The 23370-nt window shown below is 52.2% G+C and overlaps 1 protein-coding gene across 2 annotated transcripts in view; it reads right to left on the bottom strand.

The window, feature by feature from the left end:
• The window catches only part of TUBGCP6 (tubulin gamma complex component 6), a 32684-nt gene that overhangs the window by 3240 nt on the left and 6074 nt on the right, over positions 1 to 23370 (bottom strand). Inside the window, exons 4-21 of one of the 2 annotated variants that reach the window (XM_069102944.1) lie at positions 21046 to 21219; positions 19616 to 19737; positions 18435 to 18513; positions 18120 to 18229; positions 12966 to 13057; positions 11939 to 12078; positions 11006 to 11155; positions 9615 to 9696; positions 9420 to 9508; positions 9219 to 9334; positions 4632 to 4770; positions 4008 to 4118; positions 2285 to 3485; positions 1798 to 1859; positions 1243 to 1387; positions 978 to 1146; positions 617 to 758; positions 47 to 316 (exon numbers count right to left, since the gene is read on the bottom strand). In XM_069102944.1, the coding sequence (XP_068959045.1) occupies positions 47 to 316; positions 617 to 758; positions 978 to 1146; positions 1243 to 1387; positions 1798 to 1859; positions 2285 to 3485; positions 4008 to 4118; positions 4632 to 4770; positions 9219 to 9334; positions 9420 to 9508; positions 9615 to 9696; positions 11006 to 11155; positions 11939 to 12078; positions 12966 to 13057; positions 18120 to 18229; positions 18435 to 18513; positions 19616 to 19737; positions 21046 to 21219 (3393 nt within the window). The remainder of the gene's footprint in view (positions 1 to 46; positions 317 to 616; positions 759 to 977; positions 1147 to 1242; positions 1388 to 1797; positions 1860 to 2284; positions 3486 to 4007; positions 4119 to 4631; positions 4771 to 9218; positions 9335 to 9419; positions 9509 to 9614; positions 9697 to 11005; positions 11156 to 11938; positions 12079 to 12965; positions 13058 to 18119; positions 18230 to 18434; positions 18514 to 19615; positions 19738 to 21045; positions 21220 to 23370) is intronic. The other variant, XM_069102945.1, reaches the window with a different exon arrangement.

The raw sequence follows: 23370 nt of genomic DNA, 5'->3' as shown, positions 1-23370 counted from the left end.
CCAAGAGCCATGACCCCAGGACAGCGCGTTCAGCGAGGCCGCGCACCTTGTACCGCAGCTCAAGGCAGCTCAGGGCGTCGGGGGCGTTGGCGCTGAGCACGTCTGGCAGGTACTTGAGGGCGAAGGAGAGGTTGGCGGCGAGCTTTGTGTCCCCGTGCAGGCTGTACTGCAGGGCTTTGGTGAGGAAGGAGTTGAGCACCAGGGGGTTCAGGAACTCTCCGGGGCTCTGCCCTGAGCCCAGCTGAAGAAGACAAGCCAGGATGGGGCATGCGGTAGGGCCCAGATGGGAGGTCATGCCCGCCAACACGGCCAGCTCCTTAAAGACGGGGCCCAGACCAAGAGAGCCGACTCAATAGCCCTTAAAGCTTCCCCCAGCCAGAGGCCTGCCCACTTTCCAAGAGTCAAGACCTCAAACCCCCCAACCCTGTGCCGGGTTCAGGGATCTGTGCTCCCACAGCATCCCCTTGCCAAACCACCCACCCCTAGGGCCAGCGGGCACTTAGGAAGCGCCTGCTCTGGGCTGGTCCCCCCACAGCAGCCCCCAAGGAGCCAGCACAACTGTGAGTGCAGCCACCCCTCCATGGGCCTGGAGTCTGGTCTGCAGCCCTGCTGGTACCTTCTCAAAGAGCAGGTCACTGAGAGACTGAGCAAACTCCCCATCCTCCATGAGCAAAAAGTGCCTCAAGGCCTCAAAGTGCTTCTCAAGGCTGAGCTCCACAAAGTAGTAATCGACAACAGCCTTGTTCACCAGGGACACGCTGTGGGCACAAGGATGCTGAGCAGCAGACAGGGCAGAGCCGCCCAGGGCCTTCTGGCCACTGAGACCCCTGCCCCACATCCTCAGACACCTCGCCCAGTCCCCGCTCCAGGGACGGGGGCTCACTACCTGTCCAGGATGCCCCATGCCAACCCCTCCCCACAGCAGCCCCTGCAGAGTCAGGCCGACCCCCCAGGCGCAGAAGCCCGGCCAGACGTACTGAGAGACCAGCGGGGCCGTGATGGAGTGCTTCATGAGCACGGGCAGGGTCAGGAGCTCGCTCAGCTGGACCGAGGTCTCATCAGCAGCCAGCGGCCCGTGGGGATCCACAGGGAAGGAGAAGGGCCTGGGAAGGATGTGGCGCATGAGGTGGGGCACCGGGGGCTCGGCTGCAGGAGAGTGAACCCAGAGACATCAGCTTTGTCTGCGGGCGAGGCCCCAGTGCTCAGAGGCCCCGCCCCGCAGTCTGAGGCCCCAGCACTCACACATCAGGCCGTAGCTGTCCTGATATTTCTCCAGGCAGTACTGGTCAGACAAGGCTTTCAAGTAGGCCTGTTCTCGGGTGTGGTCTTTGGCTTCGGCCTTTGCCTCCTTGGGGCTGGGGGCTGCAATTAGGCTTTCTGCTTCTGCCTTTAAGACAAAAATCAAAGCAGGAAAACACTGCTATGGCTGCAATTGCTGGGCCTCTCTCTCCTTGGGAACCACGGCAGCCAGCCTGCACCCCACCCAGGGGGTGCCCCGACTGCTGGTGCCAGAGCAGAGCTGCCTTGTAGGAAGTACAAAGTGCTTCCTGGAGCTGGCCAAAGGCCAAGATCCTCTGGAGCCCTCCGGGGTTTCGCCCAGCCCAGGGGTAGGGATGGGGGGAGGGAGGGGGGGGGAGGTATGGCCCAGCCCGCGGACAGGAGAGGGGAACATTGCCCAGGGGTGGGGACATCACCCAGGGGCGGGAGGCATGGCCCAGCCCGCAGACAGGGGAGGGGGGCATCACCCAGGGCAGGGTGGGAGAGAGCCCGCTGAGGCTGGAGCAACTTTCTGCTCACCTGCTGCCCCGGAGGCTGGTTTGGAGAGAGGTCTTCACTCTCATCACTTGTTACGACTGAACCTGGGAAAGCCAAAGGGGGCACCACGCTGAGGACGCCCTCACCCACACCGTGCCCGGTTTCACACCTGGCTCCACCCCTAACTGGCAGAGCTGGGCCTCCGTTTCCCCATCCTTGATGACACTAGCACCCTGTCCTTTCTAAAGGTCCCTGGCTGGCTTGCCTCCTTGCCTCAGGGGTGTGCAAGGGGCATTCACCATCAGCTTCTCCCAACAGGGTCCAGAGGCGTCAGAAAAGCACTTGGCTCTGCCCCCCTTCAGTCCCCCTAGTTTGGCTCTGGGGGCCAGGCCAGGCCTTCACAAGCAAACCAGAGGGGAAACTACGCCTCTGGAGATGCACAGGCCACAGCTTCAGGGAGGGTCAGGTCGGCCACATCATTATGTGAGCTGCCCAAGGCCCACCCCCCCAGAGGATGCTGGCTGCCTACCAATGGCCGGCCTCTCCTCTGGCCTGACTGGCCTCTCCTCTGGTCCAACGGCAGGCCTCTCCTCCGGTCCGACTGGCCTCTCCCCTGGCCTGATGGCCGGCCTCTCCTCTGGCCCAACTGGCCTCTCCCCTGGTTCATCTGTCTTCTTTGGGACAAGCTCCTGACCTGGTCCTTCTCTGCTTTGAGCAGCCAGAGCAGGGAATCTGCCCAAGGAAAGGGGCAGGGGCAGCTCATGCCCCTGAGGAGGCTGGTCTAGACCTGGGCAGCCCAGCTCCCTGTTGTACAGAAACCATTGCATGGTGGAGGTGGCAGCCGTGGGGGTTGTGTGCCTGGACAGGGTCTTGGGGGGAGGGGGAGGCTCACTCTGGCCCAGCTGAAGGCTGGACTGAGAGGCATGGCCAAAGGTGCTGCACCGGAGCCGGGGGGCTTCAGCGTCCATGGTGAGGTCCCCCAGCTTCATGTGGGACTGCGAGGCATGGCCGTGGAGGTTCCAGCGGGGCCGAGAAGAGACCACCTCTGAAACGTAGGCCCCGAGGGGGATGCTGCTGTCTGACACGTGACCGTGGACACTCCCTCGGGGTGAAGGTGGCTCCATGTCCCCCGCATACTCGCCCATCTTGATGTGGGAAGCAGAGACGTGGCCGTGGATGTCCCATCGGGCCCGGCCACTCACAGTACTGGGACGTGGCTGAAGAGCCTCGGGCTCAGGGATGGACTCTCCCAATTGGATGCTGGAGTCCGAGGTGTGGCCGTGAAGGCCCCAGCGGGGCCTGTGGCGTGTGTCCCTGGGTGCTGTGAGCTCTCGGCAGGGAGCAGGGGCTTCGGCCGCGGCCGCGGGGCGGAGGATGGTGGTGAAGTCATACACCGGCTGCTGGCGTCCACCGCCTTCTTGCTCCATGGCCCCGGTGGGGGGCAGGTCCAAGGAGATGGTCTGCAGCGCTGCTTCCAAAGAGGCCGGGGAGCCAGAGGCAGCAGGGGGCTCCTCGGGCAGAGGCCTGGGCAAGAAATCATCCAAGTCCAGGCTGGACCCGGGAAGAGGTGCGGCCCTGTTCACCTGTGCCGGCTTTTCCTCTGTTCTTGGTTCCAGGGCGTGGCCATCTGCACCGGCCTTCCCAGGTTCCATCTGCTCTGATGTCCAGGGACCCACCAAAGACCCTTCAGAATCTCCCTGCTCTCCACTGTTCTCCGAGCTCTGCCCTGCCTGGAATGGAAGCGTGGGGCTGGTCAGTCTCAGGGGCCAGATCTGAAGGTAAGGAGGGGGAGGTTGGGCATAAACAAAGGGAGCCCCTCCCCCCCCCGACAAAAATGGGATAAAAACTGATGTCTTGGTCCCCAAGGGCAGAATGGCAGTTTGTGCTTAGACTTACACGACACCATATTCTGGGGTCCCCACCCCTCCTAACCTCAGCTGGCAAATTTATGCCAGTGGGGAAACAAGTGGAGCCCGAACAGTAAGAGTGCTTCTGTTGGACCAGGGCCAGCCCAGATCTGTGTGGCTGACACTGTGGACAGCCTGGGCCGGCCCAGAGAGGGCACGGGGAGCGACTGGGGACACTGTGAGTGGAGGGGAGGTGAGGGCTGGAAGCTCTGGGGGGACTGTATGCAGGCCTCTGATCCAAGACCCCACCAAGAGAAAGCGGGGCAGCTCCCAGACCAATCCCAAGAGACCAAGCTGGCTTCAGGTGGCCAGGCCACCCACCCGAGCACGGGGCTGGCATCTTACCTGGGTTCCAGGCTCTCCTGCTGAGGCCCCCACTTGTCCAGGGGCATGGACACCAGGGAGGATGTCAAGTTTCTCCCTGTACTTCCCTTCAGAGAGATTCTGAAGCATCTCCTGTAATTCAGAAGAGAGTTCAGTAAGTGCCAGTGCTTCCGAGAGCACCTTCTCCTCACATCCTTGTCTGTACTCGAACTCACGGCAGGGCCCGGGTGGCTGTTCACACTCTGGAGTGTGCACCCTGCTTATCTGCCCCTCCAGGGGCCTGTAAGCTCCGAGGGCTAAGGGCTGTCTCACTTCTGCTTCCCCAGTGCTGGGCACACAGCCAGGCATGCCACTGACTGGCTGGCTGGCTAATCTCACGGGGCTGAGGCCTTATTCCAGACTCACTTTATCTGCACCCAGAACAGAAGGGAAGGCCCTCCTAGGCAAGGCAGTGCTCTGTCCTTGTGTCCCCAGCGCACACGGCAGGGACTTAATAATGGCTTCCACACAACAGTGCCATGAGATACACGGTGCAGGCGCCACTGCCCACACTGCAGAGGGAGAGAGCGAGGTCGAGGGAGCTCCTGCGGACCCCGCTGGGACCGGCCCTGGCCGCCTATATCCATGCGCCCAAGCCAGCACTACCTGCATGCGTTTCTGGTCTTCCAAGAGAAAGCTGAGGCGTGCTGTCTCCAGCCTGTGCCTCTGGATCCTCCAGAGAGCCCGCTGCTCACGGCGAGCGGCCTCCTCAGACAGCTTGCTGTAATGCTCAATCAGGTCCTGCCTGCAGAGACAGAGAAGAGGCATCCTCACACACTAAGGGTGGCCAAAAGCCCCCTGCAGGGGCTTTCAAAGCCCGAGGTTCTGTTTGGCCTCAGAAACATGGATCAGAATGGGGGCTGGGGAGGGAAGAGGAAGGGGGGGAGGGGCGGGCCGGGGTGCCCCCCTCCCTAAAGAAAAGAGGATCTGAGACAAGCTAACAAGGCCTCCAAAGCGCAGGAGGGGAGCCAGGCAGGAAGGGCGAGGCGCTGCCCTAAAAATAACCCCACGCTCTATGGAAGGCTCTTTTTCTTCAAAAGTGACAGGTTATCTTTTCCTTAATTACCTATAAAGACAATTCTTAACATTCTTTTTAAACCTCCAAGTCCCTGATTCTGTCTCTCCCCCCTCCCTTTATGGCAAGCACGCAATCACTCAGAATATCCTTCTGTATCAGTCACGCTGAGAAAGAAAAACAAAGAAAGAAAAGACCGGCGGCCTCGCTCCATGCCTTTTCTCAGGAGGCAGTCGTCTGGAAGCCAAGGCGTTCACAGCCGATCATCAAACGAAGTCCTGGTTCTGCTCCCCTCCCTCTGCATCAGCTCATACAAGTCTTTCCAGGTTTTCTGAAGTCCGTCTGCTCCTCATTTCTTACAGCACAACAGTATTCCATTACATTCATACATCACAGCTTGTTTGGCCATTCCCCAAGTGATTTCCAGTTCTTTGCCGCCACAAAAAGAGCTGCTGTAGTTTTCTATATGCGGGCCCTTTTCCCTTTTCTTCGCTCTCTGAGATATAGAGCTAGCAGTGTTATTGCTGGCTCAAAGGGGGTGCACATTTTTATTGTCCTTTGAGCATAGTTCCAAATTCCTCTCCAGGATGGTTGGATCAGTTCACAACTCCACCGACAATGCATTAGTGTGCCAATTTTCCACATCCCCTCCAACATTTGTCATTTTCCTTTTCTGTCACATTAGCCAGTCTGACAGGTGTGAGGGGGTGTAATGGGAATGGGAATTTGAAGATCTGCCCTGCCCCTTAATAGACCCTGGGGGGAGTTTGAAGACCTCCCCTGCTGTGAAGATAATCTCTGCCCCCTGATAGCTGAATGTGGTCACATGGAGCCTGTGATGGGAGGAGTTTGCTGAGGAGAAGCAGAGCCCACAAGAAGCTGGTAGAGAGCTAGCCAGACAGTTGGGGACAGTTGGAGACAGAAGAGCTTAGGCAAGGAGACAGAGAGTTTTGTGAGTAAATATTGATCTTATATTGCTTTGTGGGAAGGCTGAAGGATGTCATGGCTCTCAGCATTATTGTGGCTTCTGAATATCTTTGGTGCTATGGTGGAATCAGCTTACTGGATTTGGGCTTTGGTTTTCTGGTTTCTAAATAAATCCTTCAGCTTTATCCTCCATCTGGACAGTTTGGCATACTTTGCGACCAAACGTGATCATGGGTGCTGTAAGTATCGCGCTGGTGCTACAGGTGCTAACCCAGAGTTGTTTTAATGTGCACTTCTCTAATCAATAGTGATTTAGAGCAGTTTTCATATGACCGTAGGTAGCTTTGATTTGTCTGAAAATTGCCTTTTCATATCCTTGGACCATTTATCAACTGGGGAACAACTTATTCAAAAACAAGTGTTTCTGTCTTTCCTTACGTGGAGAACTATTTCTGTTTGTTGATGACTATTAACATCTTAAAAAAGTGATTTTTTAAAAATCTCTATGAGGCCTGCCAAAGGTCCCCTCTTGTGCTCCCCTCTCTCCCAAAGTGCATCTTCTGCTGCCTCAGGCCAATTGATGGCACCTGATTGTTAGAAAAACCTTGTGTCTAAAAACCTAAAGCAATCTAAATTACAGCTGGTGTCTGCCAGTCCAGCCAGGTGCAGGAGAAAAGGACCTATTTGTACAAAAAATATTTATAGAAACTCTTTTTGTGACTGACAGTGACTTGGTTCTTCTCAGAAATGCAATGATCCCAGACAACGCCAACGGCCTCCTGATGAAATTGGCTATCTGCCTCCAGAGAGAGAGCTGGCGGTGTCCAAATATAGACTGAAACACACTATCTTTTCACTTTCATCCTTCGTTCTTTTTGTTGAAGTTTTCTTACACAAAATGACTGATATGGAAATGTTTAACCTATATCAGTTACATATATATAAACGTATAACCAATATCAGTTTGCTTACCATCTCAGGGAGAGGATAGCAAAGGGATAGAATTTGAAACTCAAAACTTTTAAAATAAGATGTTAAAAGTTGTTTTTATGGGCAACTGGGGGAAAAATAAGATATCTAAAAAAAGATAATTCCATTTAAAATAACTGCAGACAATATAAAATACTTGGGAGCCTACCTTCCAAGACACATCCAAGAATATGAACACAATTACAAAAATAAAGGCAGATTTAAACAACTGAAGAAATATTAATTGCTTGTGAGTAAGCTAAGCCAGTATGACTATTCTAGCTAACTTATTTATTCGGTGCTGTACCAAACTACTAAAGAGTTATTTAAGGTAACTAGAAAAAATAATAACATAATGCATCTGGAAGAACAAAAGGTCAAGAATAATCAAGGGCAATGTGAAGGAAGGTAGATTTCAAACAACATTTACAAGCAGTAATCATCAAAACCTGGTACTAAGAAATAGAATGGAGGATCAGAGTAGGTTAGGTACACAATGGTAAATGACCACAGTGACCGAGGATTTGATAAGCCCAAAGATCCAAGCTTTTGGGGTAAGACTGGCCACTGGACAAAAATTGCTGGGAAAACTGGAAAGCAGTGAGGCAGAAACTAGGTGGAGATCAACATCTCACACCATATACCAAGATAAGGTCAAAATGGATAAATGAGTTAGACATAAAGGGTGATATCATAAGCAAATTAGGGGAAGATAGGGGAAATGATTAGGGGAGGGTACCTATGAGATCTATGGATAAGAGAATATTTATGACTAAATAAGAGACAGAGAAGAAAGTAAAATGGACAATTTTGATTACACGAAATTTAAAAGATTTTGCACAAACAAAACCAATGTAGTTAAAATCAGAAGGAAAGCAGAAAACTGGAGGAAAAAACATTTACAGCAAGTTTCTCTGATAAAGGTCTCAGTTCTCAGCTATACTAAGGAATCAGAACCAAATTCATAAAAATAAGAGCCACTGCTCTACTGATAAATGATTAGAGGATATGAACAATTTTCAGAAGAAAAAATCAAAGCTACCAACAGGTATGTGAAAAAAATGCTTTAAATCACTATTGATTAGAGAAATGCATATTAAAACAACTCTGAAAAACCTGGAAAGACTTAAATGAACTAAAGCAAAGTGAATTGAACAGAACCAGGAGAACATTGTACATAGTAACAGCAACACTGTGTGATGATCAACTATGAAAGACTTAGCTACTCAGCAAAACAATTCCAAAGGACTTAAGATGAAAAATGCTATTCCATATCCAGAGAAAGAACTGATAGAGTCTGAATACAGATCGAAGCATACTATTTTTACCTTTATTTTTTCTGTGGTCTTTTTTTTTCTTTTGGTATCTTCTTTCACAATGTGACTAATATGGAAATATATTTTACGTGACTGCACATATATAACCTATATCAAATTGCGTACCATCTTAGGGAGGGGGGAGATGAGGGAAGGAGGGAGAAAATTCAAAACTCAAAGTTAAAAAAAATAATGTTAAAATTTGTCGTTACATTTAATTGGGGAAAAAAAAAACATTTAAAAAACCTCTAATGTACCACCTCACACCTATCAGACTGGCTACCAAGACAGAAAAGGAAAATGATACACGTTGGAGGGGATGTGCAAAAACAGGCACACTAATGCATTGATGGTGGAGTTGTGAACTCATACAACCATTCTGAAGAACAATTTGGAACTGTGCCAAGAGAGCTCTGCATACCTTTTGACCCAGCAATGCCACTAGTAGGTCTATAGTCCAAAGAGATCAAAAAGGGAACAGGACCCACATGTACAAAAATATTTATAGCAGTTCTTTTTGAGGTTGCAAAGGACTGGAAATTGAGGGAATGTCTATCAGATGGGGAATGGCTGAACAAGCTGCGATATATGATTGTGACTGTGCTGTAAGAACTAACAAAGGGGAATCAGAGAAACCTAGAAAGACTTACATGAACGGATACAAACGGAAATGGGCAGAACTAGGAGAGCACCATATACAGCAACAGCAACGTGGTACAAAGATCAACGATGAAAGAAGCAGCTGCCCCAGTCAAGACAATAAGCTGAGCACCCCAAGGGCTCAGGGTGAAAGAAGAGGGAATGATGACCTCTGCATGCAGACGGACTAGAAGGAGGGAGAGCTTGCGGAACTAACTTTTTTTAAAACATTATTTTAAAAAGTAAAATATGAAAACAACAAAATAAAAAAAGGCTGAACTGAAAGCTCTGGGAGCAAGCAGGAGCAGGGAGGCTCGCAGCCCTTACCTCGCCCTGTGCTCCAATTCTTCCTCCAGCGCTTTCAGTCTCTTCTCTCTGTCGCGCAGCTCACGGGCGTAGCTGAAGTCATCATCAATCTCCTCCTGCTTGATGGCCAGGCGGCGCTACAGGGACACACGTTGGGACTGAGTGAGCCGAGACCGCAGTGCGGCCCCCCCCCCCCCCAGCACCCGCGCACTCAGGCCCCACCTCCTGGTCCTTCAGAAACTGCTCTTTGAGCCTCCGGAACTGCTCTCGTTTCTTGGCGTCCAAAGCCATCCTTTCAGACACATGTCGATCTGCCCAGAAAAGGAACGACGCTCTGGTCAGAGGAGACCCTGTGTGGCCCAAATCTTTCATAAAACAGGGAATCCTTGCTGGTGCATGCAGGGATGCAGAGCGTACCATTCAAGGCCTTCAGCACCCGGGAGGCCGAGTCCCGGGCATGGACAATTAATTCTTGCTTGGCGATCTCCATCCGCAGTTTCTGGAAGACAAGAAACAAGTGGTGGGTGCCGGGGAGGCCCTCGGGCAGCTCTTTCTGACCTGCTGCTCCAGGCTCACGGGCCTTCTGCCCACACACCCTCATCCATCCACTGCCCCCCACCAGGTTCTGCACTCTCTCCCTCCCGGCCCCCCAGCTGTCACTGGGACGAGGTGGTTTTGTGTATCCGTGCACAGGCGTGTGCCCTCCGCCAAAGAGGCTCCAAAGCCCCTCGCAGTGGGGCCTTGACAGGCCACGCTTGCCACGCTGGTTTTCTGGGTTCAGCAATTTCCACTCCTTTAACTTTTTCCCAAGGCAGGCCAGTTTGAAGATTCTGAACATTAGAAATCAAGCACTATTCAAATAACCATCCTGAATTTAGAGGACTTTATGGAATTTCACCAACCTGTAAAATACTTTATGCTTATTTAAAAATCTGGGTTCCTATCACACCTCCTGGCTAGCCTGAAGAGAAATCCTGCCAGCAGTTCCACTTCACAGATAGGCAAACTACCACAGCCACAGGCCCACAGCAGTACCTGAGAGGCCCAAGTCACAGCATGGCCTCAAAGTGCCTAGGTCTCAGGCCAGGGCCACATGTAGGCACTTCTGAGCCCCTGTCCCAGCTGCTCAGCATTCCACTGGCAGAATGGCCCCAGTGCCACTGAGCTCAGCATGGAGCCCTCCACATACCCCCCTCCCTGCCCACAGTGCAGCTGGCCCAGACAGGAAGGCACTGCCCTCCACTCTCCAGTCAGATACGTCAGGGCCAGGTCGTCCTGCATAGCACCAGGCCCAAGACACCCCTCACATGTCCCTGGGAGGCAGGCAGGGCATGGCTTCTCAAACTCAGCTGGGAGATGAGGAGCCTGAGGCTTGGGGCAATACATTGCTCCAAGACCCCAGGAGAGGGAAGTGAAGCCAGAACTTGAACTCGGGGCTTATGAGTTGGCCACAATGCACGACAGCCTTTGAAGCAAGGCATCTTAAAGGGGGGCCACAGGTGCTCCCTAGTCTCTCCCTACTCTGTGCACAAAGGCTCAGGACAAAGCCCTCTCCCTCCGGGAGGTCCCAGACAGGCTGCCAGGGGAGAAGCTGACCCCATGTCCATCACATGTGGGCATCACCTGAGACCGGGCCTCCACTGGCTCCCTCACGTGCAGGTCCCTTGTCCTCTGAATGAGGCTGAAAGAGGACCTCTTGGCCAGGGTTCACGGCCCCAGAGGCTCCAAAGCCATCACGTCTCCTGGGTAAAGGGGCAAGGACTCCCGCGCATGGTCTGAGGGCAGAACGCCCAGGGCCTCGCACTTACCTTCTCCTCTTTGCTCACAGCACTATGGCGGGCCAGCCTCTCCATACGTCCTACATACACGGCACAGTCCTTCTCAATCTCCTTCAGCTCCTCCAGTGAGAAGATGACCGAGATGCGGGGCACAGGGATGTCGGACCAACAGATGTAATGCTACACGTGGAGAGAGCACCGTGACCTGTACCGTCCCTGACACCACACAAGGCTGACTCGCTGAACCCACCAGCACTCAGGTGTGCCCAGGGCACTGCCAGGGTCCGCCAGAGCCAAGGCCTCCAGAAACATGGCCGGGTCCTGCCACACTGTGGGGCCCACAGGGATCCAGGGGTGAGTCAGAAGGGCCCCTGCGAGGCCCCAAGGCCTGCCCAGCAGGTGTCTCCCCCTGCCTTGGGGCCCACCCAGGGACACAGCCGTGCCTGTGCATCCCGCTGGCCCAGCCTTTCACGTGCCCCACCTGGCTCTCTCACACTGCTCTGGGATGACTGCCTCCCATCTGCCCACAGCATCTGAAGGCAGCTCCTGCTCTCTCCTCTGCCTCTCCTGCCTACATAATGACTCTAACCTCTCTCCCATTTATCTTCCTTGTGGCTGGCTTTTCTTGGGCCCTTTCAGTTTTCTTCACCCCACTTAACACAGCCCAGAAATGGAACCATTACAAACAAGAGGAAGCTACTGGGAAGACCACGGTGATGGGCAGTCAGGCCAGATCTCCTGGCATCCAGCTCCCTGGGCCTTGGCCTCGCAGCCGGGAACAGGCGGCCAGTCCTACACATCTGCCCACACCAAGGACAACCTGCCCGAGGGAAGCTCCCTCCAGGGTCTCCAGAGAACCCGGGGAGCTCTGGGCAAGGCAGGCAGCAGCGACCCCCTCACAACCATGCCAGAAGAAGCCCACCACCCTGGGGAGAATCGCTGCTGCACCTCCCAGCAACTCGCCTGGGGACAGCACAGCTTCAGCAGGTTGATGGTCTTCCCGCAGACGTAGACGTCATTGGCAACGTGCTTGAGGAACACAGGGACACAGTCCTCCACCTCTTTGGAAATGAGCACATAGCCGTGTGTCCAGTAAAACTTATCTATGGGATGGGACACGGTCAAGTCATGAGAGCCAGACGACAGCATGGCCCGCGGGCATCCCAGGAAGAAGCCGTTGGCAAAGTAGGTGCCCACCCACCTTCCCAAGGGCTGTTCATGAACCGCATGGACCTCAGTCATGGGATGGAACAGAGCTGGAGACCTCGGGGGTCGGGTTCTTAAGTCTGAGTCTTCATGGAGAGGCCTCCCCCTCAAAGAGGATGGCCTCAGCCACAAGCTCCTTCAGAATGGGGAGCTGCCTCTCTCCAGAGGCCACCCACTCCCCTCTGGGGCAATCTGGCTCCTTAGGAAGTTTCAGCCCCTGGGCCAAGAAAACAAGCCTCTTCCTGGGACCCCTGCCCTTCAGTTCTCAAAGACAGCTCCTGTCTCCTTCCCTTCTCTCACATCCATAGTGCCTTTGACCAGTCCTCCTATGAATGGCCTGGGCCCTAAGCCCTCATCTTCTGGTCTCCCTCCAACGGCATTATGCAGCCTGCCAAGAGCTGCCCTAAACCTAGACCTGGGCACAATATTCTGAATGTGGTCTGAGCACACAGAGATTAGCAGGACTACGCCCGTCCCCACCCTGGATACTGCTGAAGGTCTCATAAACCTTCTTGGTGCCCATGATCAAGGCAGGAGGACCACACACTGTTCAGCTGCGTCCCTCTGCCCTTTCTCTCAAAACCTGTTGTAGTCAAGACATTCCCAGAATTACTGAACATGGGATCCCAGCCCACGTGTGCCTCATGCCCACCCAGTACCTGATGGACCACCCTGGCAATGCACACAAACCCAAATCCAGCTCAGGGAGGCACTACAACAGATACACAAGCCCCTTCCCCAGACACACACTGGCATATGCCCACCCTGCTGCTAGCTCACATACCACGGCAGCCGAGATACTCTTCATTTACTTGGATCATGAACTCTCCATAGACATCACGGAACACGCCACTGTACACCCAGTCGTGGATAAACCTAGGGGAAGCAGCTTTTAGGGACCTTCCAGGCGGGCACTAGAAAGGCTCCTAGACTTGGGGGAAGGGCACACGGGCAGCCTCTGGAAGCAGGTTTCCCACTTCCTGGGCCAGGCCAGCAGGCCTGCGAGGCCTATGCCCTCCCCAGAGCCAGGGCTTCACAGTCAATCAGAAACTGCTTCTTCTAGATGGGCATGGGGAAGGAAGGGAGAACGGGCACAGGAACACCAAAGGTCTTATGGAAGCCGATGCCAATGACCTTCCATTTCGCAGGCCCGGAGACCTTCCCTTCATAGCAGGCACTCCAGACACCAAGGCTTGGAGCCCTCAGACACAGGACATATATATATCATGTGGTCTGTGGCCATCCTTCTTTTCTGGGCCCAGAGGACCTTCGATCTAGAGCCCTGCCCCAGAGCACCCAGGCAGTAAGCACCATTTAGACACCCGAGCCAGGGCTCCTTCCCCTGGGTCACACTAGCTCTGGATGGGGCATGCTTCCCCTGGCCCCGGCATAACCTCTGAGAAGCTGTGCCATGAGGAAGAGAAGGAATTGATGGTCAAAGGATATGAACAGGCAGTTTTCAGACAAAGAAATCGAAGCTATCTATAGACACATAAAAATGCTCTAAAATGGGGCGGCTAGGTGGCACAGTGAATAGAGCACCAACCCTGGCATCAGGAGGACCCGAGTTCAAATCTGACCTCAGATACTTAACACTTACTAGCCGAGTGACCTTGGGCAAGTGACTTAATCCCAACTGCCCTGCCTTCCCCACTCCAAAAGGCAAAAAAAAACCCAAAAAACTCTAAATCATTATTGACGAGAGAAATGCAAATGAAAATAACTCTGAGGTACCACCTCACACCTATCAGATTGGCTACTATGTCAAAAAAGGAAAATGACAGATGCAGGAGGGGATGCAAGAAAAGTAGTACACTAATGCATTGTTGGTGGAATGTGAACTGGTCCAACCATTCTGAAGAGCAATTCACAACTATGCCCAAAGGGCTAAAAACCTGTGCATGTCCTTCTACCCAGCAATAGTACAACTAGGTCTGTATCCCAAAGAGATCAAAGAAAAGAGAAAAGGACCCACATATACAAAAACATTTATAGCAGCTCTTTTTATGTTGGCCAAGAATTGGAAATTGAGGAGAGGCCCATCAATTGGGGAATGGCCAAATGAGCTGTGCTATAGGATTGTGATGGAATACTGTCATGTGTAAGAAACGACAGACACGATGGCTTCAGAAGAACCCAGGCAGACTCATATGAACTGATGCCGAGTGAAGTGGGCAGAACCAGAAGACTGTACATCTGTTACGTTGTTGAGTCATTCTGGTCACATCTGACTCTTCATGACCCCATGTGGGGCTTTCTTGGCAAATTTCCTAGAATGGTTAGCCATTTCTTTCTCCAGCTCATTTTACAGATGAGGAAACTGAGGCAAGCAAGAGGGTTAAGCTGCCCAGAGTCACACAACTAGTTAAGTGTCTGAAACTGGATCTGAACTCAGGTCTCCCAGACTCCAGGGCCTGCCACCTAAGCTGCCCCACCAGACACAAACATAGCAGCACTGTACAATGATGAACTTAGAGGCTTAGCTCTTCTCCGCGATACAACAATCCAAGAGAGTGAGCCTGGGGAGGGGTCGGAGTCAAGATGGCAGAGTAGAAGAATGACCTTCCTGCAGCTCCGGCTTCCACCTCCCCCAATCCATGTAAAAGGGGGACTCTAAACAAATGTTGGAGCTGCAGAATCCACAAAATGACACAGAGAAGCTAACCTCCCGCTGAGGACAGCCCGGCAGGCCAGCAGGAATCAGACAGTGCAGCGCTCTGGGAGCCGAGCCCAGGCCTGCCTGAGCTGGAGGTTTTAGCCCCAGGGCAGGCCTGACCAGCCCCCAGCCTGAGGGACTCCAGATCAGCAGCAGCTGTGGCCTTTTCCAGACTTGTCAACACATAGATACAAAGGACAAAGTGAGAGGTCAGTGCAGTCTGGACTATGGGATCCGGTAGTTCAGGAGTGTGGTTGGCCGTTGCCCCCGGGGGAAGAAGTTGCTGAGGCTTAGCCGCCCCCATGTGGCAGCTTCAGCCCCTGGCCTGCAGAGTGTAGGGGGACCAAGCACCCATCTGAGGGGTAATCGCCCTTGCTTTAACCTGCTTGGATCTGGATTGCAGTCTAGGGTGGAGGTCCTGGGGTGTGTGTCCAGCTTGCCAGAGTGTGTGGAAGCCTCAGAGAGGGCACCCAACTAATACCTCCAGCAGCTGAGAAAACCCCAGCATTTGGGACGAAAGCTCCCCTGTCTGGTGGCAGAGTCCTACTGTGGCAAAAAGCCCAGGGGTCAAGTGACAGAGGGGCAACATGACCAGGCAAAGGAAACAAACCAAGCAGAGCAACACAACTTTCCACTCCTATTTTGGGGACAAAAAGGATCAAAGCACGGAATGGGAGGAAGACAGTGAAGTCAGAACTCCTGAACCAAAAGCTTCAAAGAAAAATACAAGCTGGTTACAGGCCATAGAGAAGCTTAAGAAGGATTTTGAAAACCAAATAAGAGAAATGGAGGAAAAATTGAGAAGAGAAATGAGAACGATGCAAGAAAATTATGAAATGAGAGTCAACAACCTGAGTGAAGAAAATCACACCTTAAAAAATAGACTAATTCAAATGGCAAAAGAGGCTCAAAAAGGCAACGAGGAGAAGAATGCCTTAAAAAGCTGAGTTTGCCAGATGGAAAAAGAATCTCAAAAGCTCACTGAGGAGAATCATTCCTTCAGAATTAGATCGGAGCAAATGGAAGCTAGTGACTTTATGAAAAATCAAGATACTATTAAGCAGATCCAAACAAATGAAAAAATAGAAGGCAATGTGAAATATCTCATGGGAAAACCACTGACCTGGAAAATAGATCCAGGAGAGATAATTTAAAAATTATTGGACTACCTAGAAGCCATGATCAAAAAAAGAACCTAGAAATCATCCTTCAAGAAATTCTCAAGGAAAATTGCCCTGTTTTAGAACCAGAGGACAAAATAGAGGTTGAAAGAATCCACCGATCACCTCCTGAAAAAGATCCCAAAAAGAAAACTCCTAGGAATATTATAACCAGGTTCTGGAATTCCCAGATCAAGGAGAAAATATTACAAGCAGCCAGGAAGAAATAATTTGAATATTGTGGAAACACAATCAGGATAACACAGGATCTAGCAGCTTCCACACTGTGGGACTGAAGGGCTTGGAATATGATATTCCGAAGGTCAGAGGAGCTGGGATTAAAACCAAGAATCACCTACCCAGCAAAACTGAGTATCCTGTTTCAGGGGAAAATATGGTCCTTCAGTGGAACAGAGGACTCTCAAGCATTCTTGATGAAAAAAAACAGAGTTGAATAGAAAATTTGACATTCAGATACAAGAAGCAAGAGAAGCTTGAGAAGGTAAACGGGGAAAAGAAATCATAAGGGACTTATCAAAATTGAACTACTTACATCCCTACAAGGAAAAACAATAATTGTAACTGATGAAACTTTTCTCAGTATGAGAATAGTTGAAGGGAATAGAAAGGTGTGTGTGTGTATATATATATATGTCTATATAGGAGGGTATATGGGCATATGAATACATATGTGAATGTGTGTATATATGTGTACAGGTATACATAGATAGAGGGCACAGGACCAATTGAAAAGGAAGGGATGATACTTAAAAGATGTTATTAGGAGGTGAGAGAAGAATATAATGAGAGGAGATGGGGAAAGACAGAATGGGGTAAACTATCTCACATAGAAGGGGCAAGGGAAAATGATTACAAGGGAGGGGAAGAACAGGAAGGCAAAGGGGAATGAGTCAACCTTATTCTCATTGAATTTGGCTTGGGGAGGGAATGAAATACACACTAAATAGGGTATCTCATCCTACAGGAGAGTAGGGGGGAAGGGGATGAGAGGGAAGGATGGTGGAAGAGAGGGCAGGCTAGGAGGGAGGGAAGGTGGAAGCATCCACTTTTGAAAAGGGACAGAATCAAAGTAGAGAACAGAGCAAGTGGGAGGTGGGATAGGAGGCGGAGAAATATAGTCAGTTTTTTACAATATATCCACTATGGAAATGTTTTGCATAGCTACATATGTACCTATACTGAATTGCTTATCTTCCCAGTAAGGGTGGGTGACAAGAGAGGAAGGGAACGAATCTGGAATTCAAAGTTTTAAAATCAAGTGTTTAAAAAAAAAAAATATATATATATATATATACACTATTATTAATATTATTTTACACGTAACTGGGAAATAAGGCTTCCATGCAATGGGGCACAGAGATCCACCATGCCCTACTGGAAAGTCAGAGGGGGTATGGGAGAAGAGATGGGAGAGAGCAGACTGGAGGAGGGGATATCCAGCAGGATCACTATTTTGGGGTAGTAGGTAGGGGAAAAATGGGGAGAAAATTTCTAACTCAAAATCTTGGGGAAATGAATGATGTAAACTAGAAGTTAATAAAGCATCTGATTAAAAAAAAAAACAACAATCCAAGAGAGTTCCAAAGGACTCATAATAAAGCACATTATCCGCCTCCAGAGAGAACCATGGAGTCTGGGTGCAGAAAGTTTCACTTTATTTTTCTTCACTCTTTTTGCAACAAGGCTAATATGGAAAGGTCTTGCCTGACTGACTTCACATGTAAAATGGGTATCATGCCTTCTCAGTGGGTGAGAGAGAATTTAGAACTCAACATTTTTTTTTAAAAAGTTAAAAATAAATAAATTTGTTTTAAAAAAACGAAGAGGAGGGGAAGGGGGAGAAAGGGGAGGAGGAGGAAAGAGAGGGGAGGGGGCCTGCCTCTTCTGACCTATTTCTGGCTCAGCTCTGCTGAGCTCAAGGAGGCTTTGGACTTGTGACTGGCCAGAACAGCCAGAGGGGGCCTGGGGTCAAAGGTCTGGTCACTTCCTGTCTTACTGCCTCAGTTTCCTCCTCTGAACCCCTGGGCTCCATGCGTCTAAAGTGACTGCCATGACAGAAGAGGGAGCTGCTGTTCCCGGGCAGCCTCTCCCTGGGGCTCACCTGGTGTATGGCTCACAGCTGGCCTTCAGCAGGGATAGCAGGACAGGATAATGTTCATTGCTGCAGTTATCCAAGGCCTCCTGGTACAGGTAGGACAGCAGCTTCACTCCCTGAAGAGGGAACCACACACTGCTTCACTCCAGGGAGGATGCCTGAGAGCAGGCTCCTTGAGAAGCACGGCTGGTGGGCGGCAGGCAGCAGGGGCCACAGACACCCCCAGGGTCCCTCCAGCCTCCCCTTTCACCCACTGGCCTGTGTATGCAGCCCCAGGGACATGGGTCCAGCCCTGGGACAAGAATTCAGAAGAGCACTCACAGTCGGGAAAGAGGGCTCAGCCCCTCCCTCACTGAGCCCAGGAACGGCAGTGCCCACTCCACAGAGCTCGGCCAGATACCTAAGGGAGAGAGCCCATGTCAATCCCGGAGGGCTGGCGGTGGGGTGGGGCCCAGGGCAAGCTTGGCCTCCCACAGGCTCAGCACCAGTCCTTGAGGAAGGACAACAAAGAGCAATGGAAGGGAAGGAGCTGGGCTCAGGGCATGCCACAGACCAGAATGAAGGGACTGAGCAGGACCTCTGAGCTCCCTTCCACTGCTGAAGCCTATGACCTCCTCTGAACTCGGCAAGACCTGAGGCCACCCATAAAATAAGAACCACCCTTGGTGGTTCAAAGACCTGTACCTTGGGCTGGCCTTAAGCCCTGTGCCTCTGAGTAGCTAAACAGCCTTCAAATGCAGTGAGTGTGGAGTGAAGGGGGGGTCACACATTCCTAGGGGACTAGAAGCCTCTGCTCCCCTCCCTGCCTGTCAGCTGGGCCACTGACGTTTTGGTTACAACAAAGGCTCCTTGGTTCATCAGAGGATCTGTGAGTCCCCAAAAGGCCAGCCATCCTCCAGCCTCCCACAGATCTCAACATGTCCTGCACAGCCCCCAACCCCTCAGGCCAAATGCAGAGCAAAGGGGCCAGTGCTGAGCACCCAAGAGCCACCACACTGAAGGGACAATTCGGGGATGCCCCGGTCACCAGCTCAGGATGATTTCATTGGCCACTAAGACTGCAGGGAAGGGGCCATAGCCAGAATGCCAGGACACCACACTGGACTAGCACAAGTGGCTTAAAAGCAGAGCTGGCCAAGAAATCAGGAGCACAGACACCTCAGGTACGGAGAGGGCAGCGCCTACCATCCTGGGCATCGCCTACCATCCTGGGCAGCGCCTACCCATCCTGGGCATTGCCTACCATCCTGGGCATCGCCTACCATCCTGGGCATCGCCTACCATCCTAGACATCGCAGTTGTTTATAAACACCCACAGCTCCAGCACACAATTGAGGCTGGCCCAAGAAAAGCGGACGAAGCAGCCCAGCCCTTGCAGGGACACAGGCCAAGACGTCAGGGCAAGAAGCCTCCTTGTCCTCCCAGCTCATTCTCAAGCTGGTACCTGCAGGGGCAGAGACCCTTCCCCCCGCCCTTCTGGCCCCACCCAAGGGGACCCCCACCTTAACTGACGCCCCAGCTTCTTGAAGAGAAAGCTGATGGTCAGCAGGCTCAGGGTGGGTGGCGTGGAGAGGACACAGGCGCGGTAATATTGCAGGTACTTCCGTAAGCCACTCGTAAAAGCCTGTGCAAAGAAAGGTATGCATTTGGTGGGGTGGCTCAGAGCATGGCTGCCCTGGGACACCCACAGTCAGACACAAGTGGAAAGCACAAGTGCCATCTGTGAAATGGGGCTGAGAGCAGCCACTGCTGGGCTGCCGTGGTGGGTCATGTGCTAAGCGCAGAGCCTGGCACGCAGCACATGCCAGCCGCTAAAGCACAGGTCTGCCCGGGTCATGCCCCAGGGCCGCCATCACCAGGACATGAAAATCTGAACACATCTGGGGCCTGGAAGGCCTCCCTGAGGGGCAAAGGTGTGATGAAGAGAAAGCTCAAAGACAAGTGTCCTGCCTGTGGTCACTCAGCCTGGCTGCAGCTGGGCATGGACTGCAGCCCCGGCTCCTCAAGTCAAGCCCAGGGCCAGCCTGGCTTCACGGCCCTCTGACAGGCACAGGCTCCACACCAACAGAAGCATCTCATGATGCGTCTGCCAGAGCCACGTGACCATGGACAAGCAGCTCCACACTGCCCCCAGGGGAGGAAGCTTCCATGATGGGAGCACCCCGGAGCTGAGCATTCAAACTCCGTGGCAGGTTGGGGCCCACAGGCACCCCCGGGAGGAGAACCCTCGAAGTGGCAATGGCCACGGCAGGGAGGAGCGACTGGGTGAGGCACAGAAGCTTTCTGAGAGGGCCACTTGCCCCAGGGGCCAGCCCAGGCTACTGCCGCATGTCCAGACTCATCAAAGTCCACAGGGATAGGCCTGAGGACACGGCCCACCACGGCACCTCTTCCGCTGCCATCCTAACCGAGAGAAGCAGGCTTCCTGTCCCCTCCCCGCCACCCCATCACATGTCAGCCTGGGACTCCGGAGCCACAGCTTCTGGCTGGGGAGCCTGGCTTTGGCGCCCGGGCCACCAGGCTGCACCTGGTCCTTGTGCACCTTCCGGGCAGCGCAGCACCACCATCCCCCACACTCACTTGTTCACCTCCCAGATGCCTACCCCTGAGGAGCCCAGCAGGGCCTCCTCATGACCCTCAGGTCTGGGTCTGTAAGAACATCCCTATTGTGACATCGAGGCTGAATCAGAAACAGTGAGAACGACTCTGTTCTTCTACTGATACAAGTAGTAAGGTGAGGGCTGGAGCCTCCCCCCAACATCTACTCTCTGCCCGACCCCAAGAGTGTGTGGGGGGCACCTGTCTCAGGAGCCCACTGATCAAATGGGGCCCCCAGCATGCCCCATCCCTGGGGCCTGACAGAGGCAGAGCCCTTAGTGGGGGACTTGTCACCTGCACTCAGCCCCCCAAGGCCACGAGCCTAGCTACGTACCTGGAACACGAGGCCCTTGCTGTAGGAGGAGTCCAGAACCGGCTGCAGGGAGAAGCGACTGAGGCGGGTGTAGTGTGTGCCGTACTCAGCCACCTCGGACAGAAGGCTGCCCATGTTCTGTGGAGAAGTCCCTGACACATAGACGCCCTGCTTTACCTCGAACACCTGGCTGGCCTGTGCGGACAGAGGGTGCAGGCCTTTACACAGCCCCAGAGAGGGAAGGCTGCCCCCCCTCAAATGTCTTAGGAAAATCCTTGTGAGGGTGTGGCTCCAGAGCTAGAAGGGAGTCAGACCCTTCATCCTACAGAGGAGGAAACTGAGGCCCAGAGCATTAAGAAGGGCCTGGCACAGGTGGGAGTCCAGGCCTTCCTGACTCTGACTCCAGCGACTGCACCACATGGACACCCTCCCCTCAAATAAAAGGACCTTCCTGAACACTCTCCGGCCCCACCCTGACTGACCCCTCAGGACAGCCCCGGGGGCCTTCTCAGGCAAGGGAAGGCGGCCTGGCCATGCCACATCCTGAACTGTGTTATAAAACAAGTGGGTACTGGCTGAGAAATAGAGAGGTAGGTCAGGCACAGGAGATGCTGGAGTCAGTGACTACGGCGTTCCACTGTTTGGCAAACCCAGACCCTGGCCTCTGGGCTCAGAACTCACTATCTGACAAAGCCTGCTAGGAAAACAGGAAAGTGGTGTGGCAGAAACTGGGCCTAGGGCAATGTAAAGTCAAGATGGGCAATGATTCCAATACGAAGGCTGACACTATAATCAGTCCAGGAGAGCTAGGAATAGTTCACTTGTCAGATCTACGGAGATGCGATGAGCTTATGACCAAACAAGAGACAGCATTACAAAATGCAAAGTGGATAACTTCCATCATATTAAATTGAAAAGTTTTTGCAAGGGGCAGCTAGGTGGCCCAGTGAATAGAGCACCGGCCCTGGAGCCAGGAGGACCTGAGTTCAAATCCAGCCTCAGACACTTAACACTTACTAGCTGTGTGACTTTGGGCAAGTCACTTAACCCCAACTGCCCAGCCTTCTCCCTTCCAAAAAGGAAAAAAAAAGAAAAAAAGAGAGAGAAAAGCTTTTGCACAAAGCCAATGCAACCAAGATTAGAAGGAAGCAGAAAGTTGGGAAAGAATTTTTACAGTCAGTGTCTCTGATAAAGGCTTCATTTCTGAAATATATAGAGAACTGAGTCAAATTTATAAGAATACAAGCCACTCCCCAATCGATATAATGATCAAAGGCTTGAACTACCAGTTTTCAGAGGGAGAAATGAAAGCTAGCTATAGTTACATAAAAAAATTCTCTAAATCACTATTGATTAGAGAAATGCAAATCAAAACAACTCTGAGGTACCACCTCACACCTATCAGATTGGCTAACATGACAAAACAAGAAAATGATAAATGTTGGAGAAGATGTGGGAAAGTTGGAACACTAATGCATTGCTGGTGGAGTTGTGAACTGATGTGACCATTCTGGAGAGGAATTTGGACTATGCCCAAAGGGCTATAAAACTGTGCCTACCCCTCTGACCCAGCAATACCACTTATAGGTCTGTGCCCCAAAGAGATCATAAAAATGGGAAAAGGACCCACATGTACAAAAGTAATTATAGTGGCTCTTTTTGTGGTAGACAAGAACTGAAACTGAGAGGATGCCCATCAAGTGGGGAATGGCTAAACAAGTTGTAGTATGTGAATGTAATGGAATACTACTGTGCTATAAGGAATGAGGAACAGGGGCAGCTAGGTGGCGCAGTAAATAGAGCACCGGCCCTCGAGGCAGGAGGACCTCAGTTCAAATCCAGCCTCAGACCCTTAACACAAAACTAGCCCTGTGACCTTGGGCAAGTCACTTAACCCCAATTGCCCTCCAAAAAGCAAAAAAAAAAAAAAATGAGGAGCAGGCAGATTTCAAAACCTGGAAAGACTTGTATGAGCTGACGCTGGGTGAGGGCAGCAGAGCCAGTGAACACTGCACAGTAACAGTCACATCGCGTGATGACAGACTTTGAGAGACTTAGCTCTAATCAGCAATGCAAGGGTCTAAGACAACTCCAAAGGAGTCATGGCGGACATGCTGTCCACATGCAGAGAATGAGCTGCGGAGTCAGAATGCAGAGCAAAGAGGCCTGTCTGCTCTTTTTTTTTTTGTTTTGTTCCATAAGAATGCACACACAGAGCCTACATCAGACTGCATGCCATTGGGGGGGATTTAACTCAGAAGCTGATGGGAGTGAATGCTGAAAACTAAAATAAATGTAAAAGACCCCCCTAGAGTTTCAGGCCCTGGGAAGGAGGGGCCTCAGAGG

This window comes from Petaurus breviceps, unplaced genomic scaffold, assembly GCF_028583685.1.
Source record: "Petaurus breviceps papuanus isolate PSGF00001 unplaced genomic scaffold, PetGlider_PUasm1.0 558, whole genome shotgun sequence".
In the NCBI taxonomy this organism is placed as follows: Eukaryota; Metazoa; Chordata; class Mammalia; order Diprotodontia; family Petauridae; genus Petaurus; species Petaurus breviceps.
Note: the sequence above shows the minus strand (reverse complement) of the source record. Positions and strands in the feature narration are given on the sequence as shown.